This window comes from Grus americana, chromosome 13, assembly GCF_028858705.1.
Source record: "Grus americana isolate bGruAme1 chromosome 13, bGruAme1.mat, whole genome shotgun sequence".
NCBI classification, from domain to species: domain Eukaryota; kingdom Metazoa; phylum Chordata; class Aves; order Gruiformes; family Gruidae; genus Grus; species Grus americana.
The window spans coordinates 12,030,211-12,050,362 of record NC_072864.1 but is presented as its reverse complement, the minus strand read 5'-3'; the positions used below and the strand labels follow the sequence as shown (position 1 = coordinate 12,050,362).

The 20,152-nt window shown below is 36.8% G+C and overlaps 1 protein-coding gene across 2 annotated transcripts in view; it reads left to right on the top strand.

The window, feature by feature from the left end:
* TDRD12 (tudor domain containing 12) overlaps positions 1 to 20,152 on the top strand; it is a 44,156-nt gene that overhangs the window by 2,284 nt on the left and 21,720 nt on the right. For both annotated transcript variants that reach the window (XM_054840606.1, XM_054840605.1), the window contains exons 5-20: positions 915 to 970; positions 2,403 to 2,488; positions 3,546 to 3,744; positions 4,369 to 4,445; positions 6,001 to 6,059; positions 6,781 to 6,841; positions 7,933 to 8,037; positions 8,422 to 8,607; positions 9,293 to 9,446; positions 10,944 to 11,071; positions 12,441 to 12,632; positions 14,763 to 14,891; positions 16,741 to 16,858; positions 17,715 to 17,848; positions 17,943 to 18,163; positions 18,884 to 18,983. In XM_054840606.1, coding sequence (XP_054696581.1) covers positions 915 to 970; positions 2,403 to 2,488; positions 3,546 to 3,744; positions 4,369 to 4,445; positions 6,001 to 6,059; positions 6,781 to 6,841; positions 7,933 to 8,037; positions 8,422 to 8,607; positions 9,293 to 9,446; positions 10,944 to 11,071; positions 12,441 to 12,632; positions 14,763 to 14,891; positions 16,741 to 16,858; positions 17,715 to 17,848; positions 17,943 to 18,163; positions 18,884 to 18,983 — 2,005 coding nt within the window. The remainder of the gene's footprint in view (positions 1 to 914; positions 971 to 2,402; positions 2,489 to 3,545; positions 3,745 to 4,368; positions 4,446 to 6,000; positions 6,060 to 6,780; positions 6,842 to 7,932; positions 8,038 to 8,421; positions 8,608 to 9,292; positions 9,447 to 10,943; positions 11,072 to 12,440; positions 12,633 to 14,762; positions 14,892 to 16,740; positions 16,859 to 17,714; positions 17,849 to 17,942; positions 18,164 to 18,883; positions 18,984 to 20,152) is intronic.

The following is a 20,152-nucleotide window of genomic DNA, read 5'->3' as shown; positions in this document are numbered from 1 at the left end:
AGTTGTTTACTTTTTTTTTTGTGGTAGTTACATGCTTAGCTGAACTGAAGTTCTGTAGCTGTTTATAGGTAGCTTTGTTTTTCCCTACTCTGTCTTTATTCTTGACATATTTTGGGTTCCTGTTGTGCTTTCCTTATATTCATGTCAGTTTTTTCTCAGTGCGATTTTGAAGGACTTGAATAAGGTTTTCACTGGGATCTGGTGGTAAAAAAAAAAAACCCCAAAAAAACCCCCAAAAAACCCACCCTACATGTGGTCAAGCAGTTGTGTGTGGGTTTTTTGTACTTCTGTTTGGAAGAAGAAATTAGTATTTGACTTCCAATATTCTGACAGAACAAATATTAGCATAGTTTGGATAGGAATAGCATATATCTTGAGTGGGCCAATCATTGCAAATTATCAAAAAAGTAGTAGATTGTCATATTTTGTTTACAGTGCTCTTAGTTTGATTTTTTTTTATTTTGAAGTTACAGAAATGGTTAAGAGAGAATTTGACTTTCTGCTACAGACCTTTCAGTCTTCAGCACTTCAGTACTTCAGTGTTTAAGTGCTTGTTTAGTACTGCTCAATACCCATTTAATTAATATGTTCTGCAAGTGGATTCTTGCTTTATTTTTGGTTGTTCTGTTTAATTTCTTACCATCATATTTTACATTGCATGTAAGCCATCATACCTTAACAAAATAACATCCAGTAATTTTTGATCAGTTAATTTTACTGATGAGCTGAAACAATATTATCAAGACTGAAGTTACATTCTAACTAGTAAGATTCCGCTAACGTGTCTAGTTGGTGCACTTCTTAAGACTTGGCATGACCTGAAATAATTTCTTTACCTGCATTCAAAGTTTTTTCCAAAATTACCATTTCAATTTTTCCTGATGTGGGATAACTGGTTGTGTTCATTTTCCTAGACCAGCCAACAGGTGGGATAGTGCTGCTACTCGTTATTTTCAAAACCTTCTCAAAGGTAAATAAAACATCCTGCCAAAATTGTAACTGGCACTTCTGTTTTGGGAAAAATAAATTGTTAGAGAAATGTAGTACTTGTGTGTATATATTTGATTATATTTAAGAATGTTGTCTATTAAAGAGAAAGGAGCTACATAAGGCTTTTTGTATGGATTAAGGCAAAAATAGTTGTGGAGCTGCATCTTGAGAACTGTGGGCTTCCATGCTGCATAAATTTTGATAGTTTAGATGGTATCTGGCTCTTGGAAAGGCTAAATAAGGTAGCACATAACATTTGATTTGAACAGTGGAGCCTTTCTGTGTTTTTAGCTAAAATCTTTGAATCATCATCACTGCTGTATTTTTGTAGTTTTGTACAGAGATGGCAAGATGTGGCTTAGGAGTTTACCCTTTCAGTTGTTTGACAAGGATGTAAGTGGAAGAATATCATTATTATAGTTAACAAATAGATTGAGCTGCAAGTAGTTATTTAGTAAGCTAGAACTGCTTTTTCTCAAGGGTGTTCTTGTCCTTTCCCATGTTTGGTGTTTCAGTAGATCATCCAGTCTTTTTCATATCACATCTTCTATTTTGATATGAGACAGCTTTTGTTCTTAGTAGAAAAGCAGCTCTTTACTGCGATTTTCTGATCTTCTTGCTTGCATGCTTCTGTCTGAAAAACTACCTACCTGCCTACTCACAAGTATAGCAAACTCCACATAAAAGGTATTTGGGGAACAGAGAATGAGTTTATGAAAGCAATAAAGGGTCTTCAGGCTGATAATTCCACGTGGTAACTGGGACATAGCACTTCTCATGATTTTCCTTCCCTCCTCCTCCCCCCCTCTAAGTGTCACTATGTAAAGTAAAGGTTAGTAGGGAGCAATAATAACATTGAATTTAATTTTGTGGATATTCCCAGACTGTACCATGAGTAGTAATACATACTTTTTTTAATTGCTAGTACATCATTATTGTATGCAGAAGTGCTTCAGAATTTACTAACAGAATTTATCAGCCATGTTTGGTTGAATGGAGAGCCTAACCAAGCTATACAAATGTGCAAGTATAACTTCTTTCAAGAAAAGTAAATGTCAAGTTTAGAAAGTATACATTTGGAGTACAGATTGTCAGAGTCTAAAAGATAAACTAAGGCTTTTAGCGTAGAACTAAGACTAGTTTGTGTGGAAAGGTCATTAATCTGTTTCGGCTCTTAATCTTCCTTCAAAGACTAATGACAACTTCATTTTTGTAACTTTTAAGTTTTTATAGCCATGTTACCTTTTAGGATTTATTTAAAAGTTATTACACTTGTACTAGCTTCTCTGAAGAAATGGGTTACGCATCTAATTGTGATTTATATTTTTGTCTATCTCAGAAAGTACAAGTGAAAAATACTGATAATTTGATAAGAGTTTAATCTTTTTACTTGTGTTTATTACTATATTCAGCAACTACTCAAATGAAAGCCAAGTTATGTGCCGTGGAAGATAACACGTTTGATGTTTTTCTTTATGTGACAATAAAAGATGAAAAGGTAAGATACTTTTATATCTGCCTCTTAATATACTTTGCTATGTAAATTATAACTTTGTGATTAGATTAAGACTGAAAAGCATTACTCGAAAGTTTTGTAATTTCTGTTAGCTACAGTAGAAGCTAAATCATCAATTTATTAGAGGTTTTGGTTTATATTTCTGTTGCTTGTAAACTTCTGGAGGAATTCCAAGAGGCAGAAATCCTGTTTTTCTTTGTGAACCTTGTCTTTGGAAGGTATTGACAAGCAAGTGAAGTCCAGCAAGTATTTCAAATGGACAACTATGTGAATTATTTAGTGCATTTTTGCACCTTTTTGTGGTATCATACTTAAAGATGTTTCAATAAGGGGGTTGCATAGTATTATAAAAATAAATAGAAATTCACGCTTGCTTTTGGATAAGACTGAGTCCTCAAACCTTTGGGGGGGAAAAAACCAACTAATTCTACTTGCCAAAATGTGTAACTTGTGCTAAATCTCTGCTGTAGCTAGTCAGACATAAGCAGCTGTATGGTAGGTACAAGTGAATTTATTTGAATACTGCTTCGACTTGGAGTGCTTTACCAAGGCACATAACGCTGGAGCTGTGGTCTTTGCCATAGGCAGTAACTTTGAAGGTGCATATTAACTTGAATATTTTCTCTCAGTTCAGAATCCTAATTGGCAATAGTGTCACTGATCTCTGAGCCAATGGAGTTTAAGAAGTTTTAGGCTTAGTATTACTTTTTCTGCACACTGAATCAAAAAGAAATAAACCAGCTTGACTTACCAACAGGTTTGGGGTTTTTTAGTTTTTAGGGCTCATCAAAAAACTAATTTGAGTACAGAATTTTAGACAAGCATGAAACTGACAACTGATTAACACCTTTACAGAGAACATATGGGAAGATAAGACTGACTTTCTTATTCTGGAGTTAATATTCTTCAGAAAGCATTTGCTGATACTGTTTATGTCTCGCTGCTGCTGTTTAAAGCTTCAAATAAATTCTAAACAAGTTTGTGGTGTTGTAGTTTTTTTGCCTGTTGATGCTGGTCAATAAAGATCATGTTTTTTTAGGTATGCGTTAATGACGATCTTGTCTCAAAGAACTTTGCTCGTTTTGAGGAAGCTAAAGAGGATACAGGGAGTTCTGCAGATTATCAGGAGAACCAAACGTCATTAAATCTTGAGTCTCTTCCAGTGAAAATCATTAATTCTGCCCTTGCTTTCAGGCCAGTGCTGTTTCAGGAGAAGGTCTTAACAAATCTTGAAACAGGTGGGAAACGTGTTGGAAACAATCGTACATCAATGAGTTGTGTCTTCAATTGGATGTATTGAGGATGAACCTACTGTCTTGGTTCAATCCAATAATTGCATCAAATGGTATCCTTCTAACAAATGATGTTTATGTATCAGACTTTACAAAGACCAAACAAATCATAAGATGCAGGAATATTATAAAGCTTTTTGTACTATGTAAGACCAAGGAAGGCTGAGTGTGAGTTACATGGGCATTTGTTAATATGCTTAATAGCAACAGATATTGAAATTACTTGTGGCATTGATAAATGATGCATTACTGGTTTTTTGAGTTTGGAGGGATTTATTTGAACAGAGGTACTTTTAAAACAGATGTTTACCATGAGTTGTCTCATTTATAGTGAGTCAAGTCTTTCTTTTTGAAAGTATGCAACTTTCCATCCTCCATCCTTGTTCACTCAGTTCATCTGTATAGTTATCTTTCTCTAAAGATAACTTTTTTTGTTTTTGTTCTTTTTGCCATCAGGAAATGATACAAGCAACTAAAGTCAGTCACAAGACACTGTAAATAAAAATACTGGCTTTTTATTTGTTCAGATAATCAGAAGTGTGTTTCTGCATTTTTTACTTATCTTTCTAGATCTTGCTGTTTCCAGACTCTTTCCTGAAGAGACATACCAAAGGTCAAGCACAGATGTAAATGAAAATACTGCACCTGTAAGTACTAATTTTGTATTAAATTGTCAAAGATGTCCTATGTATGTTTAATTTAGTTCATATTAGGAATACTGTAGTCATTTAGCTTGTCTTTCTATGTAACATAGATGTGGGGGACTGCACTAATTCTTGATATAGTTAAAAAAGAACATTCTACTTCAGTTTCTTCTTTTAAATCGCAGAAAATTTTTAAAAATGTACTATAGCCCTTGAAAAAGATGGGCCTCTTTTTGCACTCCTTTGCTATAGTTTTATGAATGTGATAGCTGTCTACACAGTTTTCTGAATATATAAAAATGTATATTTTAATGTTTAAATGAAAACAAAATAGTACTTATGCTGTACCATGGTAAACATTCATTGGAGTATCTTCTTAATTTGTTGTCTAATACTTTAACTGTCTAATCTGGTTTCTTGTTATTTTCTCTTCTTTTTGCTTGCTGTTCTCTTCTGAAACATTTTCAAAAGGTCAGCGCTCCTTCTTGAGTGTTAAATTGTGTACTGAATTGCACAATTGGAGCTATTACAGCATCCATGGGAGGAAAGGAAAAAGAACTGGTAGATTCTAGGCAAATACTACACTGTTGAATGTAGGCAATCTTGGCTCTTTTAAAGAACCCATGTGCTGTTCCATGTCCTCTTCTGTTACATGCTTTAAAGGAGAAACTTTCTTCTGTGACAGCAATGGAACTACTTCTTCAGTTAGGTCAGGGGAAAAAAGAAGTTTTGCAGAAGTTACTTTTTTAGCTCTGCTGAAAATTGAGGGATGACAACCACTCGTGAACTTGAACTGTAATACCTTATTAAAATATTTTAGAATGAATGTTGAAAGTAGTAGCGTGGCTTGTTACTGGAGCAGAGCAGTATTACCTTTATACCCTTCTGCAAAGTCAGCTGCATTACCTTTACCAGCCACTTGAGTGATGCAAGTCTTTGACCAGGTCATGCCTGTTGGTTGCTGGTGACTAATGATGAATGCTAGAAAATTCCTTGTTCAGAATCAGACATCGTTGGAGTAACTCTAGATCCAGTATCTGTTACTGGTTTCTCCCTTGAGGATTTGTACTGTTGCTCAATTTAAGTTCATGTGCATTGTCTTTGTAAGTGTGCAGATGGGTAACCTGTTTTTGTTTTTTCCTTCTGTCTGTGCTGTACAGGCTTTCCATGATTTTTCTTGATTTTGTTTTAAAAATAAATTTTTTCAAACTAATTAGTATGTGTTCATGCTAACTCAGGTCCCTAAGTACGGCTAGAGCTTGAGATGTGACCATAAATTAATTTTTCTTTTGTGTGGGTGATGTTCTTGTCACAGGCTTGATTCTTAGTAAAGAAAATACTGTTCTGTAATAAGTTAGTTCTCTGAAGTTTGTTTCATAAAAACTTTTGCTTTATGCAGACAGACTTATAATTTGTACAAAAATTCTCCAAAATGTTTTGAGAATCCTAGAGTTAGGTAAGAAAACCACTTTCAACTCAATAAATGAAAGAATTTTTCTAAAATGTTGCTCTTGAACAGTATTTTAGTGCTAAAAATATGTTTGTCTTTTCTTGATAGACTGTCAAAGAAATTCCAGGTTTGCCTTTCAAGGGAAATACAGCAGTTCACACAGACAGGTATGGCGCAGCATGTTAAATATTTTAGATGGCTATGCAATCAGATAATTAGGACCTGTAGTATGTTTCCTGTTACTATTCTTAGGCAGTTAAAAGGGCAGAGGATAAAAGAGGATGCATACACGTGCTTTTGGGAAAGAAGGGAATTTGAACCTACTGGTACTTATCCAGACTACAATAAAAATAGCAGTTCTTTCTAAACAATAGCTTGACAACAAGGATGTGATGGGGAAGTATTTTTTCGGCACACTAAACTTAAGTTTCTTCATTCTGTTCTTAGTGTGATTTATAAAGTTTTCAAACTTAATGAAATATGACTATAAATTGATTTGTGCAACGTTTTTACTGTGCTGCATGTTGGTGGATGCATGTCTAACTCAAGGATTGTTTTTTAATTCAGTTTCTAACTGACACAAAGATACTGTTTCATTTTTTGAAAGTTTAATAAACCTTTTTCCTACAGTACAGTGTGATTTTTTCTGAAGTTGAGAAACCTACCAATTATCTCTGTTAAAAAAAATTCTCTAGTATAATTTTCAGATACTTAAAAACTAATACTAACTTTTATTTTCAAAATGGTACTTTTTCATTTCTTCCTCCATTTGTTTGAGGGTTTTCCTCCTTGGCATAGATAATAGATCAGAAATATTTTTTGTGTTAATTGTTTTAAATTACATTTTCCTTTTGCAAAATGTTGGATTTAAATACTTATGTTTCTTAGGCTTCAGCAGTTCTTAAATTCTGATCCTCTGAAGACACACATAATTGAAGATGAGCAACAGGTATTTCAAGCATAAACCTTCATTTAAGTTCTCTTGTGCAAATGTGTTGTGTGTATGTGAAAGGTTTTGGTAGTGTTGGGGCTGTAGGGGTGGCCTTTGTGGAAGGAGGTCAGGGGCTGATTCCAGCTGTGTTGGCAACAAGATCCATTGCAGGTCAAAGCTTAGCCAACCAGTGAAGTTGATGCTGCCTTTGTGAAAACATATTTAAGAAAGGGCAAAAAATTAAGGGGAGGGAACAAAAAAAAAGTGAGAAACAGAGGCAGTGCCAAGGTCAGAAGAGTAGGAGGTGCTCCATGCCAGAGCAGATGCATCCGAAGAGACTGCAGTCTGTGGAGAACCCACACTGGAGCAGAGGAAAGAACTGAGAGGGAAGGAGCAACAGAGAGAAACTGCAATCCCTGCCTTGCACTGCTCATTGCCTCAATGGTGGGACTGAGTGTAACCTGCATTGATTATAAGGAGAGAGGAGTTTGAAGTGAAGTTGAGCCTGGGAACGGGGACAGAAAGGTGTTTTTTCTGAAGTGTGTAAATGTTTCTTTGTACTCATTAATTGACAATAAATTAAGCTAATCTAAACTTGAGTCTGATTTGCCTATATCAGTAATTGCTAAGTAACAACCCTGTGTCTGTTTTGACCCGTCGATCTTCTTGCTCGCTCTCCCTGTTTTTCTCCCCCCCATCCCTCTGGAAGGGGGGAGAGAGTGAGCAAGTGGCTATCTGGGTGCTTGGCTGTGAGCCAAGGCCAACCCACCACAGCAAACCTTACCAGTCACCTTAATTGCATTTTGATTTTGTTATGGCTGAATGCTAGCTATACACAGAACGTCTAGTGCATTCTCGAGTGGTTTAAGACAGTTGTGTTAAGACAATCTTGATAAATCTTTCTTCATGAAATACTGAGTATTAGTCTCACCACTGGTCTATGTAACTTATCAGTATATATGAGTCATATTTAAAATGTATTTACCATTTCTTTGGCTATTTTTATGAAAATACCTTTTTTTAATACAGTAAGTGCTTTTGAGTCATATGTAAGCTAAAACCCTTTTATTAAGTATTGCTATTGTCATCTATTTGTCATATGGTTTCAGAGTTTTCAAAATCTTAGTGAAGAAAGGAACTTTGTCTTTCTTAGCAACAAAATTGAGCCATCATCAGTTCTGGAAACAGCACCACTTTCTGATGAACTGAAAAAGGTAATGGTAATGTACAATATTACCCTGAATATCTTTTTTAAGGTCAGTATCATACCCCAACTTCAGATACTAAATATTACGGTAATATCTAATTTTGGTTAAGGAATGTCTAGGAGGTTGTTCATGTGGTTGAATAAATGAAGCTTCAGAGAGATGCTGTAAGAATTGTACACATTTCTTCTGGTATATCGGCCACTGCCACAACTCATGGGATTTGAATTTTAATGTAATGATTTGACTGTTCAGCCCAGAAATTTTTCATATTGCGTATTAAGGATATTTATTATGTAGGTGGTCAAAAGTTTTTATGTCACTCAGTGTTGTGTTTTATTAGTGTTTAAGTACAGCGTTTTCATGTGGAACTCTTAATTTCTCTTTCTGTAGGAACTTACTCGGAAAAAATTTTTAGGCCCTAACTTCACAGAATCTTACTGTTGGCCGCCAGTAGCTCGAGGATGTGATGTAGTTGCCATCTCGTATCAAGGAAATAATCCTTTTTTATATATTCCACCGGTTCTTACGTTTTTGCAGTTGGGAAGTTGCTACAAAGCCTTGCCAAATGAGAATGGAGTATGTATATATTAGAGTAGTAACAGGTTTTCTATTCTAAAGTGCAGATATAGAATAATCATCCAAAAGATAGTGGATGTTCAGAATGTATACGTTTAATGTCACCTTGGTGTATCTTTGTGATGCTTGTCAGTTTGTATAAGCCTTCTGCTTAGAGGCTTACAGAGATGGACTGCATGAATGTGGGAGTCTAAAACTTATTATCAGGTAGTATCTAACAAGTTGTTAATGACGTATCACTGATACTCGATGAAGCTTTGTTTTTAAGGGGATAGTATGTAGTCATTAAAATTTGTATTAGCTGTTTTAAATATTGTAATTCATTTTCTAATTTCTGTTAGATCATAGAAACATAGAATTATTGAGGTTGTAAAGGACCTCTGGAAATTGCCTAGTACAAGCCCAAGTAAGACAAGATACTCCTGCTTCTATTAAATTTTTGCACCTTTTACTATATGTTGCTGCAGGCAACCTTTTTATCTCCAGGTAACCTGGTGTATGGTTCCTTGGGTCTGTAACATCTGCATTTAGGAGGTGATATAGTACCAAAAACTTCAGTTTTGAAGTGCTTAAAGGCCTGTGTTGCATGTTTTTGGTTTTGCCCTAAATGGTGAAGTAGTACAATTCTTAAGATTCTGAATTCTGTCTAATACTACGGTGTAAAACTTTGTACATATGTTTGTAGCCAATAGCACTTATTTTATGTCCTGGATGGAAGAAGGCACAACTTGTTTTTGAGCTACTGAAAACATATGAGAGATGCTCCAGACACCTTCATCCAATGTTGATAATACTTGGGCAGAACAAAGAAGCAGCTAGAAGTGTGAAAATCCAAGGATGTAAGAATACTTTCTATCTTCTTAATTATGCTTGAAAACAATGTGGGCTACCTTTATTGCAGGAAATTGTGAAAGAAACAATTTATACTTATTCAGTTTTTTTGTTCTATAAAATGATTATTTCTTTAATGCTATAACTCTGTAGTGATACATGAAGCTTCAGTAGAGCTATTTAGCAGTAAATGGTATTTTTTTAAGTTCCATAATAATTGGTTTTGAGCCAAATTAGTGGTAGGGATTTGCTGAAGATCATGCTGAATTAGAATTAATCATGGACTTTGTTGATTTAGAACCAGATTTTATAATAGCTTTTTTTGATATATGAATGTCCATTGCTGGACAGAAGTACTGAGTCTGTCAGGGATGGAGTTAATTCTCTTCATAGTCTATATGGTGGTGTGGTTTGGATTTGTAACTGGAAGAATGTGGAGAACACACCAGTGTTTTGATTCTTGCTGAGCATCACTTGCACAGCGTTAAGAATTCTCTTTTTCCCAGTCTGCAACCCAGTGAGTAGGCTGGGGTGGGCAGGAAGCTGGGAAGTGACACAGCCTGGACAGCTGCTCCAAACTAACCAATACTGTATAATGGCATGCTCAGCAATAAAAACTGGAGGGATGGGGATGGTCTGATGAGTGGTTGGGCATATGTCTGCTTATGGGGTGATGTCAGTGGTTACCTTTGTATCCCTCCTCCCTGCCCCTTCACTTACTAAACTGTCTTTTTCTTGACCCATGAGTTTTCTCACTTTGACAGTTCCTGTTGTCTTCCCTGTCCCACAGGCAATGGGGGGGAGTGAGTGAACATCTGTGTGCCCACCACAGTAATGCATATGTATATATTCTTAAAAAATACTTGTAACGAATAAATAAGTATTTCAACTACATGGGTTTTATTTTTTTAAATTGACAAATACCTAGGGGACATGTCTGATGCTGCTTTACTGCTTATATATACTTAACACAATTCTTCTCTAATCTAAAAATATTGGAAAAGTGAAGGATGAAAAAGGCGGTAATAGCTCTCTGCAAAGTTGCACGATGTACAACTTAAATTTTAGTTAAAGGTTGTGGGGTTTTTTAAATGGTGGTTTCCAACTTGCTTATTGCAATAAATTCTCAGTAAATTGTGCATATAACTTAGTAGAATATAGAGGATACTTCATGGAGGAGAGGAAGCATGGAAGTAAGAAAAGAGCTGTTGGGAGACTTGCCATACTGAAGTGTATTTACTTAAAACACTTAGTTTTACTATTTGTTTGGTCACTGTGTTAAGCCTTAATTGATAACTGCATTTTTAAAAGTAATCCTTTTTGCCAAGGAAACAAATTTGGATAAAACTATGAAGGACTGTGTAAAAGTTTCAGTTTCAGCAGTTTGTATTCTTACATCAGTCATTCAAGTTTAAGAGCCTGGTGGATGAATTCAGATCTCTTAGTAGAGCTGTGGGTGTATTTGCACAGATGAAGGTTGGTGTGTCTCTTCTTCCTACTTGCAGGTGAAGTAATCGTGACTACACCGTATAGCGTCCTGAGACTGCTGGAACATAACAGTTTATTATTCTTTAGACTTTGCCATCTTGTTCTTGATGAGATTGAGGTACTGTTCTCTGATGCTGCTGAACAGGTAAATGGCTTATACGTTCAGATGATAAAATGCTATTCCAGTTGTGCATGTATGTTAAACAGTGGCACATACTGAAAAAAAAACCAAAACCAATCTTCCTGAACCCCTGTGGTAGAATTGAGAAGAAAACAGAATTTAAAAAAATCACATCTTTATACTTCTGGCAGAATGAAACACTGGAAAAGTGGAGCTGTAATCTATTAAATCTGACTTTCCCTGTTTTGGGGGGGGTTTATCATCAGAAAACTCTGTCTTGTCCTGCTCTATGCTACTGCTCCATTATGCCATGTTCCTTTGCTGTGGATGCTTTCCAAAGGACTTGCTTCCCCCCCCCCCCCCCCCCCCCCCAACTTGGTAGCAGTAGTTTCAGTGTGGGGCTCTAATCTGCTTTAAAGACTTGCATCATCTGTCTGTAAGGAACTTCTTTTTTCCTCTCATCAGTGCTGTTTGAACAACTTCAGTTCAAGCACTGTCTTTATTGGTAAACTCCTTGGTCTCTGTAGAACGAAAGGCAGGAGGGTATGATCAAATAGTCTTGGAAGTAATCATAAAAGCTTTGTTTGGGCCTTAATGTCAGTGCAGGCAAAAGGAGAAACTGATGCCAGCTCAGAGGATATTGGAAGAGGAACAGCATTAAGTTTCATGTTGACAAGAATGTATATATTAGTTTTAAAATGATGACTTCTAACTCAGGTTTGACAACTCCATATTTTTTTATTGCTGCTTTGAGGCTTTGTAGGACAGATGCTTTCTGTTAGCGTTACAGCATATTACATCATCAGTATGCAAAAAATTGCTTCCACACCTTTTTTCACTGTTACGGATTTTTTTAAAAAATCGTTAACTTAGGATTTCCTATTTAAAACTTGGTAATAAAGGGCTGTGTTTCTAACTCTGAAAAGCAGGTGAAATCTCTTAGAATCTCTATGATTCTAGTTGCGCCAGAGCCCTAGAATACTTCAGGTTGGGCTTATCTTCTGCTTGCCTCCTAGTTTTTGCTGGCTGCATCTGACCTTTTGGATCTGCTTTTGCCTGAGCTTAGTATTTTTCAGATTTGAACAGATCCTTTTCCCGAGATTTCCATCTTCTCTGGGCAGAATCCTGTGTTATGATCTTGTACGTGTGCACATGCTGTTCCTTCATGCTGTCCTGTTGCTTCTTCTGACTTGCTTCAGAAGTTGTCCAGGTAGTAGGGTAGAAGTGCACAAACCAAACTCTTTTGGGATGTGAAATTTTTGTTTTGTTGTGGTGCTGTCTTTGTGACTGGAAAAAGCAATGTACTGAAACAGTGTACTTTTCACTGCTGTTACATACTCATTGGGCTAGGATAAGAGGATAGAAAAGAGCTGCTTTTTTTTTTTCTTTATAGGTTTTTACTATATTAGAATGTTACAAGAAAGCCATTATTATTGAAAAGTGGGAGTATTCACCGCATCAGATTATTGCTGTTGGAACTCGTTGGAATAAACATATAGCATACTTGATAAAGGAGTTCATGAATGATCCTTATATTGTGATAACAGCTATGGAAGAAGCTTCCATCTATGGAAATGTGCAACAGGTGAAAATTTGGGGATGAAGTCTCTTGTTTACTAAGATATTTTGCTGTTTGTATTGATGAAGGTCAGTATATGTGGCTGCTGAGTTTATTTTAAGTGGGTAGTGCTTCAGTCCTAACTCAGACTGTTCAGGTGCACCTCCCATGTGTGAACTGAGGTGGCTTAGAAGACCTATGCAAGTTAATCACTGAACGAGCTGAAGGTCATTTACCTTGTTTTGTAGGACTGTGGTGAAGATACTCCCTCAAATATAAGTATTTGTTAGTGCAAATGAATCTGAATTTTATGTGAAGTATTTGCAAATGGCATAGTTTGTGACCAGAATTTTATCAGAATGTTTTTGCAATTGTTAATTGTGAGTAGCAAAATTACAAGGTAAGTTATCCCAAGACAGAGCTAGTAAAATACTTTTTACTGCTGTGTGCCACATAATAGAGAACTTAATTTGACCAAAAATTTCCAGAAAGTTATTACATTTTCTTAGGTGTCTTCTCATTTAATTTCTAGTCAAAGTGATTGTGGTGGGCTGACCCTGCCTGGGGGCCAGGTGCCCACCAGAGCCACTCTATCACTCCCCTCCTTCACTAGACAGGGGAGAAAAAGTATAACGAAAATCTTGTGAGTCAAGATAAGGACAGGGAGAGGTCATTCACTAATTACCATCACAAGCAAAACAGACTGAACTTAGAGAGGAAATTCATCTAATTTATTAGTAAGCAAAACAGAGTAAAGGAATGAGAAATAAAATCAACTCTTAAAACACGTCCCCCCACCCCTCCCATCTTCCCAGGCTCAACTTCACTCCTGGCTTCAACCTCCTCCCCCCCCTCAGCGGCACAGGGGGACGGGGAATGGGGGTTACAGTCAGTTCATCACACGGTGTTTCTGCCGCTTCTTCATCCTCAGGGGGAGGACTCCTCTCATCGTTCCCCTGCTCCAGCATGGAGTCCCTCTCACGGGAGAAAGTCCTTCATGAACTTCTCCAACGTGAGTCTCTCCCACGGGCTACAGTACTTCACGAACTGCTCCAGTGTGGTCTTTTCCATAGGGTGCAGACCTTCAGGGGCAGACTGCTCCAGCATGGGTCCCCCACAGGGTCACAAGTCCTGCCAGCAAACCTGCTCCAGCATGGGGTCCTTTCTCCACGGGTCCTGCCAGGAGCTTGCTCCGGCGCAGGCTTCCCACGGGGCCACAGCCTCCTTCAGGTGCCTCCACCTGCTCCAGTGTGGGGTCCTCCACAGGCTGCAGGTGGAATCTTTACACCCCCTCATCCTTCCTCCATGGGCTGCAGGGGGACAGCCTGCTTCACCATGGCCTTCACCAGGGGTGCAGGGGGATCTCTGCTCCGATGCCTGGAGCACCTCCTCCCCCTCCTTCTGCACTGACCTTGGTGTCTGCAGAGTTTCTTACATCTTCTCACTCCTCTCTCTGGCTGCAAAAGCTCTCTCTCTCTCTTTCTAAGTGTTTTTCTTCTTCTTAAATATGTTATCACAGAGGCGCTGATTGGCTTGGCCTTGGCCAGTGGCGGGTCCATCTTGGAGCCAGCTGGCGTTGGCTCTATCAGACACAGGGGGAGCTTCTAGCAGCTTCTCACAGAAGCCACCCCTGTAGCCCCCCCGCTACCAAAACCTTGCCGTGCAAACCCAGCACAGTGGTGTAGCCCTTAAGAATAATACAAAATGTTTTAAGTATGATCTGAATTCTTCTGTGTCTCAATGTAATAATTTGGGGATTGAGTATGTTGGAAAATCCCCGAGGCTAGATATTCTGAGCATGACACAAAACTGAAAAAACACCACTTTTTGTGACATGTCTAATGGTCATGCTTTTGGAGCATGAAGCTTTTCTAGTGGTACTTAAAGATCGATAAATCACCTAAAATAATTAAACAAAAACTCTTAATGTTGGATTTTAATTACTCTTCAGGAAGCAGTCCTAAATGCATACCTCTGCAAGAGTTGTATCTTCTGTAAGTTTAACAGAAGACCTACCACTTACTGGAGCTACCATTTACTGGTATTCTCTTCAGTATTATATAACAATGCTCAGTGCTCGTTAAAAGGAGGAATTATATAATTAAGTATGTATAGATTACATGAATTATCAGCCCTCTGCTTTGTATCTACTTCCAGGTTGTGCGACCTTGCATGAACAGTGAGAGAACTGCTGTGTTGCTCAAAATACTGGATTTCACCCACAATAATCTTCAGAAGGTGCTGGTATTCACTAATTCAGTAAATGAAGCAGAAATGGTCCATAAGGTAAGACAGTATTTAAATTTACATAGATAAGTGCTTTTATTAATTTTTAAGGTATAACAAACTAAAATACCTTGGCTTCTGAGAATAAAGGAGGAATGTGAACTTGAAAGTTAGTTAATTCTGCTAAAAATAGCCCCAACTCCGCCCTTCTGCCAACTAGAAGAAAGCCTAACTGACAGGCATGTTTGGCATAGAATGCATTCATTACTAAATTCTTAACTATGTTCTGTCTGTCAGGTTGGAACTTTGAGTTGAATCAAACTGGCTTTTTTCCAGTAAAAGTTCTGTCACTTTTCTTAATTTTAATTTTTTACTGTTTGCAGGAGTGGTATGGGGGAGAAGACTTAAGCTACCGTCTTACTGTTCTATTCTGTGACTTTCTATTCTAGAGTAGTAGAAACTGTAGAAGGCTGTTTCTCTGATTTGAAAGAAATGTTTTCTGTCGTCCTGTGAAAGTCTACCAGAGTTTAATTAAGCTTCAAGTCATAGGGCATTGCGAGAAGATAGCATGCTTAATATATGTTGTCTTAAAAACTGGCATAAAACTGCTTCAGAATTATCTGCAATAGAATGTGCTCCAGTTTTACATCTTTTTTTGTGGGATTGTATTCTCAGCATTTCAGAGGTGGAGACTAAAAAGGAGTTTTCCTGCAATGGTTCTTTCTTCTTATATGAAGATCTTATATATAGATCTTATATGAATGAATATATATAACAACAGAAAAAACTTTTCTGTACTTTCATTGTCTCTTTGCTGGTCTTCCAGCAATGTGAAGTAAGAGGAGTGCAATCTGATTTGACTGGAAAGCAAGAGATAGGAAGCAGTTCTGTTAAGCCTGGATAGGGTGATGTGCATGATGGGGATGATACTGCTAAGGGAGGCAAGCTGTGAGGATATTGGAATTAAAACCTTTAGTGATAGCTTCAAGGATGAGATAAGTGATGTGTGGCTGGATTGTTCAGATGTTGTAGGAAAAGAGATGTCAGTCCTGAAACATGGGAATGTGTTCTCTTCCAGAAGCTGGAATAGATCCTGTGATATTTAAAGGATTCTTCTTGTGTAAATGTTAGTGTATCTGGAATGTTTAATCTTTCATGATTGTTAATGGAAACAAATCTGGCTTTGTCTTGTGTCTTTCTAACATATTTTCCTTGAATATTTGAGGGTTAATTGCTTCAAGTATATCAAAACCAACCCCACCACCTCTTCAAGGAAGAGTGTTTGTTGGTGCTAAAGAAGTATTGAAGCTGTTTGTAGCAATCCTTGTGTACTTCAAATATCTTAAATGTCCACAAAAATATTTTAAGTGTTAAGTTAGTTGATTAGACATGCCAGTTTACCAAATAACCTACCAAATACCCAAATTAATGTAGTGATTAATTTGCAAACCTTGAACTTGACAAATGCAGAAAGACTTTTGAGAATACTACGTTTGTGCAAGTTAAGGAGGGGGATTTTTGTGCTTTTTCTGAGACACTGAAACATGAGCCTGCACGTTGCTAGATGATAGAATCAACTTAGAATAGAGAGGACACCTTAATGGTGGGACAAAGTTCAAACTGAATTTACACTTTCTTAAACATCTGGTTTAATGTATTAATCTGTAGGAGCTTTGACCTTTATTAGTTTTCTTTTTATACAGGAAACTTAATAGCTTAATCTCCCTAATCTCAATTTTATTTTTTTTTTTACATGTAATCAACCTAAATTTTATTAACTCTCTCCCTTGGCTCTCTTTCCAGTAGCTAAGGTATGCTAGATACTAATAAAATACACTATTTATTTGAGTTTATTAGAGGAGTTATTGCTGTATTGGAAGAACATATAACCTTTTACTTTGTCATCCAGGCACTGAAGAGCAACTCAATAATTTCCTTGAAAACTCATAAAGGGAGTGAGTTTGATTTCAAGTATATTTTGGAGCAGTGGACAAAAAAGTATAGTTCTGGCACTCGTGTTGTGTTAGGTAAGTATTTTCTTCTTATCTAGTTGTGATTATGTCTTCATGGTGACTCATGTTCTACACTAAATACTTACACCGGGTTATCTCATCATTTCCACAGGGACAGTTCCCTATGAATTCTTTCTAGTTACCCCTTTACTTGTTAGTGCTACAGCTAGTCTTTTTTCTTTTTCTTTTTTTTTCCCTATTGTTTTTGTTGTTCCTGGGTCCCAGGGTTAACTGTTGCGAGGGAGCATAAAGGAATTTTTTTTATGTTTTTTGATGTGTTACTTCAAAGAGCTACTATACTTTCAGAGAATTTCCATGATTTTACAATTATCTCCTCCTACAGAGGATATTTTCAGTTTGAAATAATTTAGAAACTTTGAAAATGTACTGTAATCATTTTCCATATGTTCTGGTAGAATTCTATTTTTCAAGTTGTTTGCAGTAGCAGAAACTCTTATCAGTTTCAAACTTTTTTCATTTTGTATGTCAAAAGCAAAAGAAGATTGACTTAATTGCATCTGCTCTGTACGTTCATAGAAAGGTATTAGCATTTCTACGTTAGTTCAAGTGATTTGTATCTTACTCTTGTGAAGTACTTGACTGTGGGCAATTCTACTTATTCTGCGATATGGATATGAGATACAGAATTAGTCTAGATTATTAGAGACTGATATAAAACACTGTTTCTGCCATATGCTCATGAAGCGTATTGACTGAAGAAATATAATTGCCTTATGTAAGTAAGTGTGTTGGGAAAAGACTTTTCTTAATTCTTAAGTCAATGGATGGGGAGAAGGAAAAAGCCATAGCTAACGTGATATACTTCATGCTTGAACTGTTGCAGTTACGAGTGTATAAAACGTGTGCTTAGTTTTAACAGATGACTGCATGCAGTCTTTGGGAATTACAGATGCAACTTGCGTGATACATTTCAGTTTTCCTTCTCCAAGAATCTTTGGTCAACGTCTACACAGCATGTCTGACAACTTCTGTAATGTGATAAAGGTTTGAGTAAATCTTTAATGGGTTAATATTACATCTGATTATTAAGTGGTGGATACATAAAAGCTTTTTTAAAAAAAAATTAATTTTTTTTTAGGATTCTTCTGTAGATCAGGAATGTACAAAGGCAAGGTCAGTCTTTCTGCTAACAGAAAACAATGCATGTCATGCACTTGGGATCCTACGCTATTTGCAGCACGCAGAAGCTGAAATTCCACCAGAACTGTACGATTATAGTGCCAAGATTCTAGAGGCTGAAGAAGATAAGAAATTTTCAAGGCCCCTGTGTGCCTATCTTAAAACATTTGGGATTTGCAAGTAAGGAAATACCAAGTTTTCTTGACACCCATACTGACGTAGGAAGGCATTGTATGCACTGAATGATGACTGCTTCTACTTCCTTGACGAATTTTCCTGTTGGATACTCTTATTCAAATTAGGTTTTACTCATGATTTTTTTTTCTGTTCACTGTTGGATCCATTACACTCTTTTTAGGTACTTTTATGAAAAGAAAAATATTAATGTTTTCATGGAGACAAGTCATACATAGTCTGACATAGTAGCATAGTTTATTATAACTCCTGCCTTAGATGTACTTGAGGGAACTTCAAGCCATTGTTTTGGTTAGTATTCTAAGCACAATTGCACAAGGTTTGTGCTTTAATCTCTCCCCTGTTGTCTCCTGTCTCTCCAGAGTGGGTAAGTAGATGATGACTTCTCTGAGCTGTGTGTAACTGAATTGTAAGTAATGCCTGAAGGAGGAAGCTAAAGTGTTCTCAGATATGACTTCTAGTGTAGATAACTCTTGTTGCAAGTTACAGAAAATTCACTGTTAGTGTTTTTGTTTTGTTTGTTTTGTTGCTCTTCCAACAAGAGGTTTTTGTCTGACCCCCAGAGTCATTGGTGCTATTTGAGACAGAAATTGAATATTGAGGGCGAATTAAATTTTAGTGTTTAAAGCTATTCTAAGTCACATCAAAATAGTTTACAACTAAAAGCAAAGGGCTTGTTTCTAAAACTGTTTTTTTAATACGTAGGAATAGAACAGTGTGTCCAGATCGTCATCAAGTTAATTTACAAATAGATGTGCCCCAGAATATACCAGATAAAATTATACAAACACCTGGATGCGTGACAGTAAGTTATTATTTACCTTGGTTTTGGGTACTGAGAAGACAGGTTTTAAATAGCTATTTAGCATATTACTTTTTTTTCATATTGCATTAATATTCCTGTAGTATGTATACTGTATCTCTTGGATATTTGTTATCTTTTAGCTTTTTTCCTCTTCCCCTTGCATAAATAAGTGTGCCAGATTTTCCCTTAATCCTTAGCTTGAATTGAAATTGTTTTGCAGGTGATTCTGAGTTTACTTCAGATTTTCTTCTGCCTTGAAGATTTCTTTTCTATGGGAAGAGGGTTTATGTTCTGTTTATTCATTCCCTCCCATAAATTGAGACCGTATACCGAAATTAACAAAGATTAAAGTTCCTATAAACTTCAATTATATGTATTTTAGAGGAAACACAAATTAATCTTTTGGAGAAAAGAGAAGTTGAAGTGGAAAGTGATGTATGTTTTGTTGAAGTGAGGATTTTTTTTCTTATCTGACATGTTCATGCAAACTTGCTGAAAAATTAGCATATTCTGGTCTTGTCATTTGAAACTAGTATTTTCATTTGCAGTAACCACAGAAAATGGGATACAGGTCCTTCCTTACCTTCTAGATGGAACAGTTATTTCCTACTAAGATGTCAATGCTTTTTGAAAACCATGTTGATACAGAGTGCTGTTCTAATTGGGCTTTGTTGTTGTTTTTAATAGTTTCACAGTCATGAAACCTTCATGGTTATTGGGTTGACTTTTCTATGGTGGTTCTTCACATCCCAGTAGCAGTTTGTATGTCCAGCTCCCTTCACCTGGCTTTTGAGTCCCTTCTGTATTGGAGTGTCTTTACATACAGCAGTATTGTACAGTCTCTCTCTTGTCTTGGATGATGATTGCTGAGGGCAATTGATGCTTCCTTCCAAAGTGAGCACTTGTGTCCAAGAAGTGCTGGGTGCCTTCCGTTTGGACAAGCTGCTTCTGCCTTCTTCCTGTCTTACCTTTTGGAGAATTCAGGTGCCTTCAGGTCTTGCAGTTAATGGGTGTTAGCCATTCCCAACACTCATAGGTTGTGAGAATAGAAAATAAGGAGAACTGGGTGGATTCTTTGGTGTCACTCCATTTCTGCCTAATAAATAAGTTTTTGTTGGTAGGTATGAGGTCAAACCCTTTGACAACCTGCGTGTATCTGGCCTTAGTGC